This window comes from Thalassophryne amazonica, chromosome 7 (assembly GCF_902500255.1).
Source record: "Thalassophryne amazonica chromosome 7, fThaAma1.1, whole genome shotgun sequence".
Classification (NCBI taxonomy): Eukaryota; Metazoa; Chordata; class Actinopteri; order Batrachoidiformes; family Batrachoididae; genus Thalassophryne; species Thalassophryne amazonica.
Genome location: NC_047109.1, coordinates 91,565,977 through 91,582,322, shown reverse-complemented (window position 1 = coordinate 91,582,322; position 16,346 = coordinate 91,565,977). Strand labels below are relative to the sequence as shown.

General features: G+C 44.4%; 1 protein-coding gene across 1 annotated transcript in view; it reads left to right on the top strand.

Annotated features, from left to right (window-relative positions):
- The window catches only part of LOC117513498 (IgGFc-binding protein), a gene marked incomplete at its 5' end in the record, with an annotated part of 37,690 nt that overhangs the window by 10,385 nt on the left and 10,959 nt on the right, over positions 1-16,346 (top strand). The window contains 7 exons of the mRNA XM_034173670.1: positions 4,925-5,066; positions 6,744-7,072; positions 7,398-7,977; positions 11,794-12,392; positions 14,353-14,920; positions 15,022-15,620; positions 15,714-16,281. Of these exons, the coding sequence (XP_034029561.1) occupies positions 4,925-5,066; positions 6,744-7,072; positions 7,398-7,977; positions 11,794-12,392; positions 14,353-14,920; positions 15,022-15,620; positions 15,714-16,281 (3,385 nt within the window). The remainder of the gene's footprint in view (positions 1-4,924; positions 5,067-6,743; positions 7,073-7,397; positions 7,978-11,793; positions 12,393-14,352; positions 14,921-15,021; positions 15,621-15,713; positions 16,282-16,346) is intronic.

Sequence of the window (16,346 nt, the reverse complement as noted above, 5' to 3'; positions counted from 1 at the left end):
CGGTGTACACGGGGCTTCTGTTTAGAACTACACTTCCTCCTCACAGTCACCCAGTCGGCCTGCTTTCCTGGCTGCTCGGGATCTGCCAGAGGGAAACTAACGGCGGCTAAGCTACCTTGGTCCGCACCGACTACAGGGGCCTGGCTAGCTGTAGAATTTTCCACGGTGCGGAGCCGAGTCTCCAATTCGCCCAGCCAGGCCTCCAAAGCTACGAATAACCTACACTTATTACAAGTACCATTACTGCTAAAGGAGGCCGAGGAATAACTAAACATTTCACACCCAGAGCAGAAAAGTGCAGGAGAGACAGGAGAAGCCACCATGCTAAACCGGCTAAGAGCTAGTAGCTGCGCTAAGCTAGCGGATTCCTAAAAACACACAAAGTGAATAATGTGTAAATAATTTAGAGGTGATTCAGCAGAGGGAGTGCTTTAGTTAAGGCACGTGAAGATTACACTGTGAAACAAATCGTTATCTAGTTAACTAGATCAATCTAACTGCGCAGATTAAACAGCTAACAGATACAGCAAAACACCGCTATGCTCCGGAACAGGAAGTGATACAATACCGCAGTGAGAGCCAACCACCAGTAGAGGCCAATATTAAATAAATATTGCAGCCACCACCCCAGTTTGCTACTCTTTAGGCACTGTCCCAGACCTCCATGCAATGTTGAAGAGACATCTCATCCTAGAGAGTCCCTTCACACCCAGAGCCTTCAGCATATCTGGACAGATGTCATCAACCCCCGGGGCTTTGCCACTGTGGAGTTGTTTGACCACCTCAGTGACTTCCACCAGGGAAATTGATGGTGATCCCTCATCAGCTTCCAGCTCTGCTTCTCCTACAAGGGGTGCACCAGTTTCATGCAGGAGTTCCTCAAAGTGTTCCTTCCAATGCCCAATTACCTCCTCAACTGAGGTCAACAGAGTCCCATCCTTACTGTAGACAGCTTGAAAGGTTCCATATTTTCCTCTCCTGAGGTGCCTCACGGTCTGCCAGAAGCACCTTTGTGCCACCTGAACATCACTCTTCATGGTTTCTCCAAACTCCTCCCACACCTGCTGCTTTATCTCCCACACAGCAGAGGCTGCTGTCCTTCGGGCCTGTCTGTACCTTACAACTGCCTCTGGAGTCCATCGAGATAACATATCCTGGAAGGACTCCTTCTTCAGTCCAACGGCTTCCCTGACCACTGATGTACACCATGGTGTTCAAATGTTGCCACCCCTTGAGGCACCTAAGACCTTCAGGCCACAGCTCCCCACTGCAGCTTCAGCAGTGGAAGCTTTTGAACATTGCCCATTGTGGTTCAATGCCCCCACCCTCCACAGGCATGCCAGAAAAGCTCTGCTGGAGGTGTGAGTTGAAGATCTGTCAGACAATAGGCTCCACCAGATGTTCCCAGTTCACCTGCACTATCCAATTGGGCTTACCAGGTCTGTCCACCCTCTGATCCAACTCACCACCAAATAATGATCAGTTGACAGCTCTGCCCCTCTCTTCCCCTGAGTGTCCAGAACATGTGGCTTCAGATCAGTTAATATGATCACAAAATCAAGCTTTGGCCTTGGGTGCTATCATGCCATGTACACTTATGAGCATCCTTATGTTCAAACATGGTGTTCATTATGAACAGTCCATGACTCGCACAGAAGTCCAACAACAAATGACCGCTCATGTTTAGATCATGGAGGCTGTTCCTCCCAGTCACACCTCTCCAGGTGTCTGTCATTACTCACGTGTGCGTTGAAGCCCCCAGCAGAACAACAGAGTCCCTGACTGGAGCCCCATACAGGACTCCAGTCAGGGACTCCAAGAAGGCTGAATACTCCCAACTGCTGCTCACATAAGCAACTTTCAGAGTTCCACCACCCCCCTCCCCCCCCCCACCACCTGAAGGCCCAGGGAGGTGACTCGCTCATCTACCGGGGTAAATGGCAACATAGTAGCGCTCAGCCAGGGACTCATTGAGTATCTCCACACCTGCCCAGTGTGTCACACCCTGGACAACTCCAGAGAAGAATAAGGTCCAACCCCTATCAAGGAGAGTGGTTCTGGAGCCGAGGCTGTGCGTGGAGGGGAGGCCCACCAGATCTAACTGGTAGCGTTCAACCTCCTGCGCAAGCTCTGGCTCATTCCCATACAGTGAAGTGGCGTTCCATGCCCCCAGAGCTGCCACCCATAGGACAGCACACCTGACCCCGGCAGTTCCCCATGCAGGTGGTGAGCTCACAGGGTGAACATGGAAAGTCCATGCTGCCTTTTTGAACTGTATCCGGCCAGGCTCCATAGCAAATCCGGCCACTGTGTGCTCACTGACACGCCCTACGCCCAGGCCTGCCTCTAGACAGGGCCCCCAAGCTTCCTCCTGGCCAGGTCACATTTCTTCTTCCTCGTTTTTTCATGGACTCATTGTGAACCATTCTTAGTCCGGCCCCTCGCCTGAGTCAAATTTGCCATGGGAGACCCTACCAGGAGCATGACAGCTCCAGACAACACAACTCTCAGGTTCAAAGATGGACACAAACCTCTCAACCACGATAAGGTGATGGTTCCTGGAGAGGCATATATTTTCAACTTTTCCAAAGCTGCCCCAAAGTGTAATGAGCTTGATACAAGGTAACCAACCTTCTCAAAACTCCTTCAAAATTATAGTTAGAACTCAAAATTAAAGATGATGCTTGGGCAAAGAATTTTTATGCCTCTTGTGTCTTTGATGTGCATACATTTTAAGTTTTATTTTTTGGTACTGTGATAGTGCTTGTGTGAAATTTTTATTACAGCACTTTGGAAACAAATATGTAGGGTTGGGTATTGAGAACTGGTTCTTTTTGGGTATCATTAAGAAATGATTCAATCCACCGATAAATAGTCTTTTTGCTTAACGATTCCCTTATCGGTCTTTCAGAGTGGCCATTGTTTTTAGGGTGTTTGTCGGGAAAATGATCATTTCTCTATGTTAATTACAAACCCTGCAGTGGGTCTGAAATCAACCGTTTCTGCAGCGCGGCTCTGCTTTGAACTTGAACCAAAAAGCAGTGCTTCGATCTGCTGGTTCGTTGGTTCATTGCTTGACTCCTCTTCAGAAGCAGCCACTCCGTTTTTATCCCCTCTCAAAGCCATTAAAATATGTCAATCGTGAGTCACTTTTGTGCGGATTAAAGTGACTAACTGGGACTCTTGTCTTTTTGTGAGAAAGAAATTAGAATTGTCCTCCATTCCATTGCTCCAAACGCTTTGCCGCTCTCTGCTGAGTCTAGAGTCCAGGCGGAATTAATAACTTCAAAGTGAATCACCCTTTAAATCAAATGACACCTCTCAAACATTGTAATACAAACAGTAAACTGCAATCGATCAAAATGTATTGTTCTGTATTTGCCAGATTATAAGTCACACTGTACATTCAGTCATGTGTGTCCAAAAAAATGCATCATAAAGAAGAACAAAACATATATTTCTCACACAGTCTATGTTGCATTCATTTCTGGAACCTGGTGCTGCTGCTTCATGCAACATGAAGAAAAATTATTCAGCACATTATTTGTTTGCAACACAAAGGTATGAGTGGTGTCCAAGCATTTAATTGTGCTTGTTTCCAGTACAGAAGGTTGCCAGTTCAAAACCACTGCTGCCCATTCTCCACGCTATGTGGAGTTATGTCAGGAAGGGCAGGTTTAAAACCAGTTCACCTCGGATCTGGTGGGGTGGCCCCAGGTGAAACAAGAACAAGCTGATAGGGCTTACTGTTTATTTATAATGCAAACATCCATGCTTGTGAGAAGAAGCTAACAAAGTTATTAATGATACTATATGAGGCACAAAACCTGAGTAAACGGTTTGTTGTCACCATTGTACAGATGATCATGGGTAAGATAAACATGGCATGTAATTACACATTTGAAAACCTGGCACATTATTTATAACACAAACACTGCATTTCCATGTTTGCTCTTACTAGGATGCAGCATTTTTCTAGTTTGGCAGATAGTTCTGAAGGAAATCACTGAAGAAATTAACACATTGAAAATATGGTTTGACCGAAACAAACTGTCATTAAACTTAAATAAGACAGGGATGAAATGGAGGTGTAAGAGTCACTAGGTGTTCACAGGAAACACTTATTTATTTCTGTATGTATGTATTTATTTATTTATATATGTTCATTGTTAGTTGGTTTTATATTTTCTGTTGTGTTTCTATTCAGGTTCTTTTTGTCTCTTTCTCTAAAATTGTATATAATAAGCATATATTGTATATAATAATCATTAGATTATTAATATATAAACAAAAATAAATTTAAAAAATATTACAATTTGAAAACAAATGCACCTGAACGTGATGACAGCTGCAACTGCTTAATGCTAACTTTTAACATTGAAAATGCCATAGACATGCTAACGCGTTAGTATCGCTCCCGTTTTTAAGTTATAAAATACATCTATCAACTGTTTCAGAACACAATAACAGGTCGGTTTAACATCAAAAAGGTAAATAATACTCACAGATGTATGCTCTTTAGGGTTTTAGCGGGGGAAAATTAAGCGAAAGAAAGAAAGAATAAACGAAGCAAAAGATCGAAGCGCTGCTTCAATCTGCGAACCACTGCTTCGATTGGTTCAAGGTTCAAAGCAAAGCCGCGCTGCAGAAAAGTTGATTACAGACACGCTGCAGGCTCTGTAATCAATGTAGAGAAATTATCATTTTCCTGACAAACACCCCCCAAAATAACGGTCACTCTGAAGGGCCGATAACAGAATCGTTAAGCAAAAAGCTTATTGATGTCGGTGGATCGAATCATTTCTTAACGATACCCGAAAGGAACCGGTTCTCGATACCCATCCCTAGGCAGAACTTCCCAAACTAAAAAGAAAAAAATGATTATAATCTTGAAAATATGGTACTTTATTCATTTTGTCTGCAGCCTGGCGAGGTTGTGTATGAGGATGATTGCAAAACAAAGTGCACCTGTAACCCGGTGACAGGCCTCGTCTGTGAAAAACATTCCTGCCCCCAAAACACCAAATGCATGGTCAAGAAAGGAGTCAGAGCATGCTACAACACAGGTAAGATAACACACACACACACCAAGCAGGAAAGGCTGTACAGGGGATTACTACGATAAAAAATGCTGACTGTAAAGTGCTGACATGCAACGAGATTGTGTTGAGAAGGTGGAGGCGATATTTTGAGGACCTTTTGAAAGAGGAAAACGAGAGAGAGAAGGATGGATAATGTGCAGAGAGTAAATCAGAAAGTGCAAGGTATTGGTAAAGATGAAGTAGGGACAGTAATGAAGAGGATGAAGAGGCGAAAGGCAGTTGGACCTGATGACATGCCTACAGATGCATAGAAATGTTTAGAAGAGATGGCAGTGGAGTTTTTAACCAAACTGTTTAATAAAATCTTCAAAAGTGAGAAGATGTCTGAAGACTTGAGAAGAAGGGTGCTAGTTCTGATTTTCAAAAACAAAGGTGATGTGCAAGCTCCAGTAAATATAGAAGAAAAAAACTGATCAGCCACAGCATGATGTTATGGGAAAGAGTAGTGGAAGCTAGGCTTTGAATGGAGGTGAAGCCCTGTGAACAGCAATATGGTTTAATGAAAAGAAAAAGCACTACTGATCCAATGTTTTCGCTGAGTGTGCTGATGGAGAAGTAGAGTAGTTGCATTGTGTGGTTGTGGATTTAGAAATGTTTTATGACAGAGTGTCAAAAGAAAAGTTGTGGTGTTGTGTGAGGAAGTCTCAAGTGGCAAAGTATGTGAGGGTGATGCAGGATATCTACAAGGACAGTGTGACAGCAGTGAGATGTTTAGCAGAAATGACAGATGCACTGAAGTGCAGGTGGGACTCCTTTCTTGTTTCTGCTCCTGATGGACAGGTTAACAGATGAGATCAGACAGGATGGACTGTGATGTTTGCAGATGATGTGATCTGTTGTGAGAGTGGGGAGCATGTTGACACTAGCCTGAAAAGGTGGAGATATATTCTGAAGAGAAGGGGAATGAAAGTTAGTTGGAGCAAAAAGGAGTACATGTTTGTGCATGGGAGCATGGTGGAATAGTGCACTTGGAAGGAGCAGAGATTGTGAAGGTAAATGACTTTAAATTCTTGGGTTCACCTATCCAAACTACTGAAGAGTGTGGTCAAGAGGTGAAGAAAAGACTGTAGGCAGAGTTGAGTGGCTGGAGAAATGTGACAAGAGTGATTTGTGATAGAAGAGTATCTGCAAAAGTGAAACTTTACAAGAGTACAACCAGCTTTGCTGTATGGCTTAGAGGCAGTGGTGCTAACAAAAAGACAGGAGACAGAAAGAGCTGAAGATCCTGCAATTTTCTTTGGCCGTGATGGATGGACAGGACAAACATATCAGAGGGACAATACAGGTAGGAGGGACTTTGGCAACAAAATCAGACAGGGGAGACTGAGGTGGTTTGGAGATGTACAGAGGAGGATCCCAGGATATATAGGGGGAAGGATGCTGAGGATGGGGCCACCAGGCAGGAGAAGAGGGAGGCCGAAGAAGAGGTTTATGGATGTGCTATGGGAGGACATGCAAGTGATTGGTGTGACAGAGGACAGGATGAGATGGAAACAGATGACCTACTGTGGTGACACCTAACTGGGGCAGCCAAAAGAAGAATAGTTTATTCCTGTCAAATAGGTATCTTTCCCAGTGTAATTTTTAAAAATAATTTTCAGTTGGCTTTTTCTATGAATGACCTTTCATTTTGCTGAATAGATCCTTGTAAGGATGCAAAGTGTCGTGTCAAGGAAACGTGCCATGTTGAGAAGGGTGAGGCTGTGTGTGTTCCTGAGTACACTGGTACCTGCTGGGCCTGGGGTGACCCCCACTACCACACATTTGATGGCTATAACTACAACTTCCAGGGCACATGCAAGTATGTTATTTCCCGGACCTGTGGGAATCTACATGGCCTTGTTCCTTTCTTGATAACAGAAAGGAATGATAACCGCGGGAGCGCAACAGTTTCCTTTGTGAGGGAGGTAGAAGTGGCTGTATATGACTTTACCATCACCATACAAAAGAACCAAGTTGGCCGAGTCACGGTGAGAGTCTCCCCCAAGCCTTGCCTGCCACTATGTATGTAGTACATGGGACATAGTATAATCATGCTTGTGTCTGTTTGGACACATAGTGAACATGGCAGTAATACAAGAACAATTCATAGTTGACCTTGATGCATACAAAATACAATAATAAAATAAAATACCTGAACAGTATTGCATATTAATTAGACAGGTATGACAATATGTATAGATATATTGATTGCAAGCTGTAAAGTTGTGGCAGGACAGAACTTAAGTTCCTCTTGTTTGTACTGTGCTTAAGCTGTTGTATTCCACATTTTATTTTTGGATCTTTTCCCTTCAGGTGAATGGGGTGGTGTTGAATCTACCTGTGTGTCTTGGGGAGGGTGAGGTGACCGTGCTTCAGCGTGGTTACACTGCAATGGTGGAAACTGTTTTTGGCATGATTGTCACCTATGATTGGAATTGGAAAGTACTCATCAAACTGCCTAGCAGTTACTACGGCGTTGTCTGTGGTCTGTGTGGCAATTTTAATGGTAACACAGGTGATGAACTCCAGAATCCAGCTGGAAAGCCCGTCTCCTCTGTGATAGAGTGGGGCAAAAGCTGGCAAACAGCTGACCAGGACAAGACCTCTCCTTGCTGGGACACATGTGAGAAGAACTGCCCTACCTGTGATGGTAACCAGCGTAAGCTCTATGAGACAGAAGCCTTTTGTGGAGCCCTCACAGCCAAAACCAACAACGTGTTCAAGAGCTGTCATTCAAAACTGGACCCTCAGGAGTTTATGAATAGCTGTGTGTATGATATGTGTTACCATAAGGGAGATAAGAAGATGCTGTGCCAGGCGTTAGCACATTACAGTGAGCAGTGTCGTGAGGAAGGAATAATAATCAACGGTTGGAGGAAGAGGTTTGGCTGCCGTGAGTATCTTTTAGACACTAATACTGTATGCTTATTTGCTATGTCCATTTGGTTGTAATACTTGGGTGCTAGCCATATACCTGATATATACTGGACACACCCTCCGTGACGTCACCCATAGGTTTTCCAAAGAGTTGGTTTGAATACCAAATTTGGTGGCTCCAAATATCGCCAGCTTGGCAGTTCCTGACTAAACCTAACTCCTGGCCAACCCATTAATGGGCAAAAATGTGGAATGTTGGTAAGACCGGTGTGAGCTCATCCTGACAAAGGAAGCCTGAACATGCCACATCTCACAGTTACCAAACAACTGAAGCTCAGGCAACAGGCTAACTTTGGTTTGGTTGTTTAATTCACACATATTTTTCAGGTCTAGGCGATGCTTTTAATAATGGGTGTGCGGGTGTTAAAATGTATGATGTATGAGGTCTATTAGAAAAGAAACCGACCTTTTTATTTTTTTAAAAAACTATATGGATTTGAATCACGTGCGATTACGTCAGACAAGCTTGAACCCTCATGCGCATGCGTGAGTTTTTTCACGCCTGTCGGTTGCGTCATTCGCGTGTGGGCAGGCTTTGAGTGAGCACTGGTCCACCCCCTCATCAGAATTCCTTTGTCTGACTTCCTCCTGAGAGACTGGCGCTTTGCTTGATCAAAATTTTTTCAGAAACTGTGAGACACATCCAAGTGGACACCATTCGAGAAATTCAGACGGTTTTCGGTGAAAATTTTAACGACTGAGGAGAGATTATGGAGTGTTACTGTCGCTTTAAGGACTGCCCACGGAGCCGCAGGGCACGCCGCGCCCCGAGCCGCCGTCGTCAGCCTGTTTCGAGCTGAAAACTTCCAAATTTAAGCCTCTGTTGACCCAGGACGTCGTGAGAGAACAGAGAAGTTTCAGAAGAGCTCGGGATCAGCAGTTTATCCGGACATTCCACTGTTAAAGGAGATTTTATAATGAAAGACGTGCGGACGGATTCGCGCGTCGCCACCCAGCCGCTCATGGAGCGGCGCCACAGCAAAACACCTCCGTGTTGATAACCATTTGTAAGATTCAGGCGGTTTTCGATGGCTTTCAGTCGAGTGAGTATCCGAGAAATTGTTTAACAGCTGGGCATGTTCAAACTTGTCCTGTAATGCTTCCAACGGAGGTGTTTTGCTGTGGCGCCGCGCGATGAGTGGCTGGGTGCCGACGCGCGAATCCGTCCGCACGTCTTTCATTACAAAATCTCCTTTAACAGTGGAATGTCCGGATAAACTGCTGATCCCGAGCTCTTCTGAAACTTCTCTGTTCTCTCACGACGTCCTGGGTCAACAGAGGCTTAAATTTGGAAGTTTTCAGCTCGAAACAGGCTGACGACGGCAGCTCGGGGCGCGGCATGCCCTGCGGCTCCGTGGGCAGTCCTTAAAGCGACAGTAACACTCCATAATCTCTCATCAGCTGTTAAAGGTTTCACCGAAAACCATCTGAATTTCTCAAATGGTGTCCACCTGGATGTGCCTTACAGTTTCAGAAAAAATTCTGATCAAGCAAAGCGCCAGTCTCTCAGGAAGAAGTCAGACAAAGGAATTCCGACGACGGGGTGGACCAGTGCTCACTCAAAGCCTGCCCACAGGCGAATGACGCAACCGACAGGCGTGAAAAAACTCACACATGCGCACAAGGGTTCAAGCTTGTCTGACGCAATCACACGTGATTCAAATCCATATAGCTTTTGAAAAAATAAAAAGGTCGGTTTCTTTTCTAATAGACCTCGTATTGCTTTAGTAACTGTTGTACCATCAGTGAGCCTAATGTGCCCAAGCGCCCTGCTAATTAGTGCTATGCTGATGCCAAAAGTGCTAAAATATACATTAAACACAAACTTTTTACTGAGTGGAAACAACCAAGCACTGATGATGGTCCAACGGTACAATTAACCACACAGCAAGGCATATTATCTCATATATGTGTAATAAAATGCTCAAGAATGACAAACAGTTGACTGGATCCTATCAAGTCCACAGCAGCTAGCAGGGCTGGATATAGGACTGTGAAAGGGGGGGTTCAAATCCTTGAGTTGGTGGTCCAGTGGGCCGCAGGGCCCCGGTGGGGTCGAGGGGCAATGCCCTTGTGGGGGGCTCAGGGGGGGCGAAGCCCCCCGAAGCAGAAGCTTTTTGAGGATTTCGAGGGGTAAAAAGCTACATAAATTTCATTTGAAACCCAAAATGTATCATTTTAGTAAATACATTTTTATATACAAACAGTCCTTGCTTGGGATCGGATCAGTTGCTATAAGAACCACCCAGGAAGAACGAAGATAACATTAATGCAAACTTTATACCTGCCTGTCGGTTGCGAATGACGCAACCGACAGGTGTGAAAAAACCCATGCATGCGCACGAAGGTTCAAGCTTGGCTGATGCAAGCGCACATGATTCAAATCCATATAGTTTTTGCAAAAAATGAAAAAGACGGATATTTTTCTAACCGACCTCGTATTTAGCAGTATGAATATTCGCGTTTACATTATGAATATATACGTATATGTACGTTATGTATTAAAATAGCGGCATTTAATTTAGCAACCTTGTTTAACTCGCAAAATTTGCATAATAAATCCCACGCGAATATTTGCACCTTTACAGTATTTGCAACAGGAAGGAGAAGCTCCCTTTATTTCTCAGCTTATACATACAAACATGTTTTTACAAACCAGACAAGTGTAATTGTGTGTCTACATGGGTATTTACAAGCCTACTAATCTGTTTGATATCAGAGGAGGATAGGGACCAGGGAGCAAAAATTCTCAACCCCCATGGGAAAAGTTTATCTAGCAGTTTCCCCTTTCATCACTTAAGGGATTACTCTGGCAGAGGAAACTGAAACTTGAGGGTGTGTGATAATAGCTGTGTAACAGTTAGTGCTTGTTGCTTATTATCAATGAAAAGAAAATACATAACATTGATATCCAGATCAGAAAAAAATCAGCAGAAAAAAATCAGCAGAATTTTCAGGTGGGGGGGGTCGGTTGAACCCCCTGAACCCCCTCTATATGAGCATGGCTAGTGTTCTCTGCTATCAGGGCCCTGACTCCAGCACACAGCTGTCACTCAAAGACACCACGGCCCTATTTATCCATAACTTTATGGCTTTAAGTATCTTAAACTGGTGAGTTATAGATATTAAAAAAAAAAATTGCACTCCATACAGTTGCCATGACCAAGCTACAGAAACTAAAGCCATTTGTTGTACTCGATGTAAACATGTCTATTTCTGTCAGTGGGAGTAACTCACTTTTGAAATCAACCTCAAGTGGCCATTTGAGGAACTGCAATATTTGCCACTTTTTCAGCACCGGAAGTTGGAACTTGGAGGTAACCAGTGACCTCCAGTGACATCTGGTTCCAAAGACATCCAGTGGTGACTGGATGTCTTTGGTATCAGATCTCTTCAGAGGATCCTTGGGTACTGCTATAATGACTTTGTGTCAAACGAGCAGTTACTCAGGGAGACTCAGATGAGTATGACTTGCACTGTGAGGGAATATCAGCTACAATATTTTGGACATGCGACACACTTTTCTTGGCAAGATCTAGCGTGTAAGTGCCTCAGTTTTGAGGACATCACCAGCTGGAGAAGCCCAGCCTGGCTGCAGCACATACATGTTTACTTTCAAGCTGTGTGCCTGAGTGGTTGCCATGCAGGTCCCAAGACGGCTGCTTGGTATGGTGGATGTGGCAACATGGTGGCAGCTGACCTGACCATACTTGAAATGGCAAAATTCAATTAAACACTGAACATTTTTTCAACATGTCTGATTTTGTTGCAGCGATGAACTGTGATCGTAACAGTCACTATGAAGAATGTGCCACCCCATGCCAGTCATCCTGCCCATTCCCCGAAGAAAAGAAGAAATGCAGCGGTTCTTGTGTGGAGATGTGTGTTTGTGATCAGGGTTATGTCCTCAGCGCTGGTGTCTGCGTTCCTGCTAAAACATGTGGCTGCTTCCATCAGGGCCATTACTACAAGCCAGGCGAGAAATTCTGGGCTGATGAAGCTTGTGGTCGTCTGTGTGAATGTGACACAAAAGTGGGCATGGTGGTGTGCCGCGAAGCTTCATGCTCCACCAAAGAAAAATGCACGGTAGTGGACGGAGAACGCGCCTGCAGACCCGTCAGCCATGCCACGTGTGTAGCCTCAGGAGATCCACACTACAGGACTTTTGATGGGTATAAGTTTGACTTCCAGGGTACATGCGTATATCAGTTGGTGGCATTGTGCTCTCAGCATGCAGAACTCGATCCCTTCAAGATAACTGTGCAGAACGACCATCGGGGAAGCAAAGCCGTGTCCTACACAAAGAGTGTGACATTGAACATGTACGGATTCATTCTCACTATCAGCAGAGAATACATCTATAAGGTTGTGGTAAGTATGACTGTGGTGGTAACACGGGAGAACACAATGCTGTTTGTGTTACAAATGCTTCACGTAAAACAGTGCAGCTACTCTGTAGTACTTTAACATGAGTGGATGATGTATCATCACACCTTTTCACATATAAATACATATTAATTTGAATTTGGGCAGACTTCATGAAAGTAGATTAATTGCGTATTAGAATGGATTAACAAAGACTGCAGAATTACTACACAAACTGTGCACCAACGCTACAAATTCAACTGGAAATCAATTTCAATTATGCAGTCAGTGCATACTTTCATATGTGCTATTGTAGATTTTATGCCATATCACAAGAACCACTAGTTTTACACTTTTAATATAGGTGTCAAATTATTTGATATAAATATTACAAAGATCAAGGCTCTCGATTCAAGACCACCTATGTACCGTGCATCTGGCAACTATTCACAGCGCTTCACTTTTTCCACATTATGTTACGGTATGTTACAGCCTTATTCCATAATGAATGAAATTCATTATTTCTTCAAAATTCTACACACAATACCCGATAATAACAATGTGAAAAAGGTTTTTAAGATTTTTGTGAATTTATTAAAAATAAAAAAATAAGAAATCACATGTACGTAAGTATTTACAGACTTTACCATGAAGCTCAAAATTGAGCCTGTTTCCACTGATCATTGTTGAGATGTTTCTATAACTTAATTGGAGTCCACCTGGGGCAAATTCAGCTGATTGGACATGATTTGGAAAGACAAACACCTGTCATCATATAAGGTCCCACAGCTGACAGTGCATGTCAGAGCACAAACCAAGCATGAAGTCGAAGGAATTGTTTGTAGACCTCTGAGACAGGATTGTCCTGAGGCACACATCTGGGGAAGGGTCCAGAAACATTTCTGCTGTTTTGAAGGTCCCAATGAGCACAGTGACCTCCATCATCCATAAATAGAGGAGCTCAGATCCACCAGGACTCTTCTTAGAGCTGGCCACCCATCTAAACTGAGCAATCAAGGGAGACGGGCCTTAGTCAGGGAGGTGACCAAGAACCCGATGGTCACTCTGTCAGAGCTCCAGCATTTCTCTGTGGAGAGAGAGAACCTTTCAGAAGGACAACCATATCTGCAGCAACCCACCAATCAGCCCTGTATGGTATAGTGGCCAGACGGAAGCCACTCCTTAGTAAAATTCACATGGCAGCCCACCTGGAGTTTGCCAAAAAGCACATGAAGAACTCTTGGACCATGAGAAACAAACTTCTCAGGTCTGATGAGACAAAGATTCAACTCTTTGTCATGAATACCAAGGCACCATGCTTGGAGGAAACCAGGCACCATCCCTACAGTGAAGAATGGTCATGGTAGAATCATACTGTGGGGATGTTTTCAGCGCCAGAAACTCAGAGACTAGTCAGTCGCGCTAGCAAGGGCATCAGGCATAAACCCTGTGCCAAACCAACATGCAGATGCACCTGGAATTTGTTGTGGCAACCTTGAGTGAAACAAGGGAGATGCCAAAGGGATTATTGTCATGGGCTAAAACAAGAAAATGTATCCACTACTCAGAAGAACATGTTTGACCTTTGGCCCAAATTAAATGAGCCTTGTAGTATTTCAGTAGCCACTGAAGATCAAGAGCAAAATTTGAGCATAAATTATTCAGGCACTCCAAGTTTCTATTTGATGCAATTGAAGCTTTTGCACTGAAAATGACTAAAAGCATCTATTTTGGCCAGTGACCCTGGTGAAATGACCCCTTGGTCTATTTTAATAACAGCTCATTGATCCATTGCAGAGATAACTTCAACAAAAATGCAAAGAATCACAGATTAATTCCTATCTTTCAACCTATGATTATGATGCTGCTTGTAACATAGTGGACCATGCACCATTGTGAAAGTCACCCTGTTAAATACTGTATAATCTCTGAAATCTATTCTACCCTCTCATTTCCTTTTGTGTAGCTCAACGGGCAAATGGCTTCATTGCCATTAGTTTTCAAAGGTGACCTGTATGTTTACCGCAGTGGCTCCACAGCTGTAGTGGAGACAAGTGCTGGCATCACTGTGACCTTTGACTGGCGTAGCACGGTCACCGTTACTCTGCCCAGCAACTACCAGAACGCCGTCTGTGGCTTATGTGGCAACTACAATGGAAATGCCCAAGATGACCTGACCATGCAGAATGGCCAGGCCACCAATGATGCCACCAAGCTTGGTGAGAGTTGGCAGGTAGCCCTTGTTGCAGGCTGCACATCAGTCTGCCAGGGACCATGGTGCCATGCTTGTTCCGACTCTCAGAGTAAAGCTTACAGTGCCCAGAAGTACTGTGGAATTATTGCAGACAAGAAGGGTCCTTTCAGAGAATGTCATAGCCATGTGAACCCTGGTCCTTATCTAGAGGACTGCGTGTATGATGTCTGTCAGTATCATGGCCACCACAGTATAGTTTGTGAAGCTGTCACAATCTATGCTGCTGCCTGTCAGAACATTGGAATCACAGTCTACTCCTGGAGAACTGATACCTTCTGTCGTGAGTTCAGGTTTAATATTTTCTCCTCACCTTATACGCCCTTATTATCACTTCCATGTTTCACCTTCATCCATCTCCACCCTTCTCGTTATGTCTCACAGCAATGAACTGTCCAACTAATAGCCACTATACTGTGTGTTCCACGAGTTGTCCAGTCAGCTGTGCCAACCTACCCTTCAAGAGGACATGCAAAAAGCACTGCACAGAAGGCTGTGAGTGTGACAGTGGCTACCTGATAAGTGGGGACTCCTGCGTGCCCGTGGCCGACTGTGGCTGCTCTTATGATGGTCAATACTACAGGATGGGAGAGATCTTCTACCCAGATGCTGAGTGTGTTGAGAAATGTGTCTGTGGGGAAAATGGTGCTGTGACTTGCCAGAAGATCAAGTGTCATCCAGGAGAGATCTGTAAGGTCGTAAAGGGTATAAAAGGCTGCCACCCTGAGGGGCAAGGCAAGTGTGTGGCTTCTGGTGACCCACATTACATTTCCTTTGATGGGCGGAGGTTTGATTTCCAGGGTACCTGTGTGTACGTATTGGCAAAGGTTTGTGATGATGACAAAGGCCGGCTTACAGCATTTACTGTTACCCAAGGGAATGAGAAGTATGGGAATGGAAAAGTGGCTGTTACCAAGTCAATTGCAGTGACAGTCTATGGTTATGTCATATACATCCAGCAGAAGGTGCCATGGAAAGTCATAGTAAGTTCAACAGAATTCATTTGTACTCTTGTGTTTAGATCCTCACTAAAATACAACTCACAGTGACTCCATCCTCCTCCCTCCTTTGACCAGGTGGATGGTGAATTTCTGAACCTACCGCTGCACCTAGATGATGGGCGCATCAAAGTCACACAGGAAGGTCGCAACATCATTGTCCAAACAGATTTTGGACTAAAAGTCCTTTATGATACTGTCTACTATGTGGAGGTGATTGTGCCGTCAACATACCAGGGCCAGATGTGTGGTATTTGTGGCAACTACAACAAGAACACTGATGATGATTTCAGACTTCCCAATGGCAAAGTAACGAAAAACGTTGATGAATTTGGTAAGGCCTGGGTGGTGGATCTACCTGGGTATGTATGTGGAGGTTGTGGAGGGCAGTGCCCTGTGTGCGAGCAAGCCAAAGCCACCATGTTCAGAAAACCAGACTCCTGTGGCATCATTAATGCACCCAATGGACCTTTCAATGCCTGCCACAGTAAGGTCGACCCATCGGCATATGAGTCACATTGTGTGTTTGATGTTTGCGCTGTTGGTGGGAACAAAGATACCCTGTGTGACAGCATCCAGGCTTATGCCTTAGCCTGCCAGGAAGCAGGGGTTGCAATCCAGCAATGGAGAAGCAGCTCCTTTTGTCGTAAGTTACATGCAGCAAAATTAAATGATCCACTGATGAAGAATTGTCCATAATTCTGGTACACT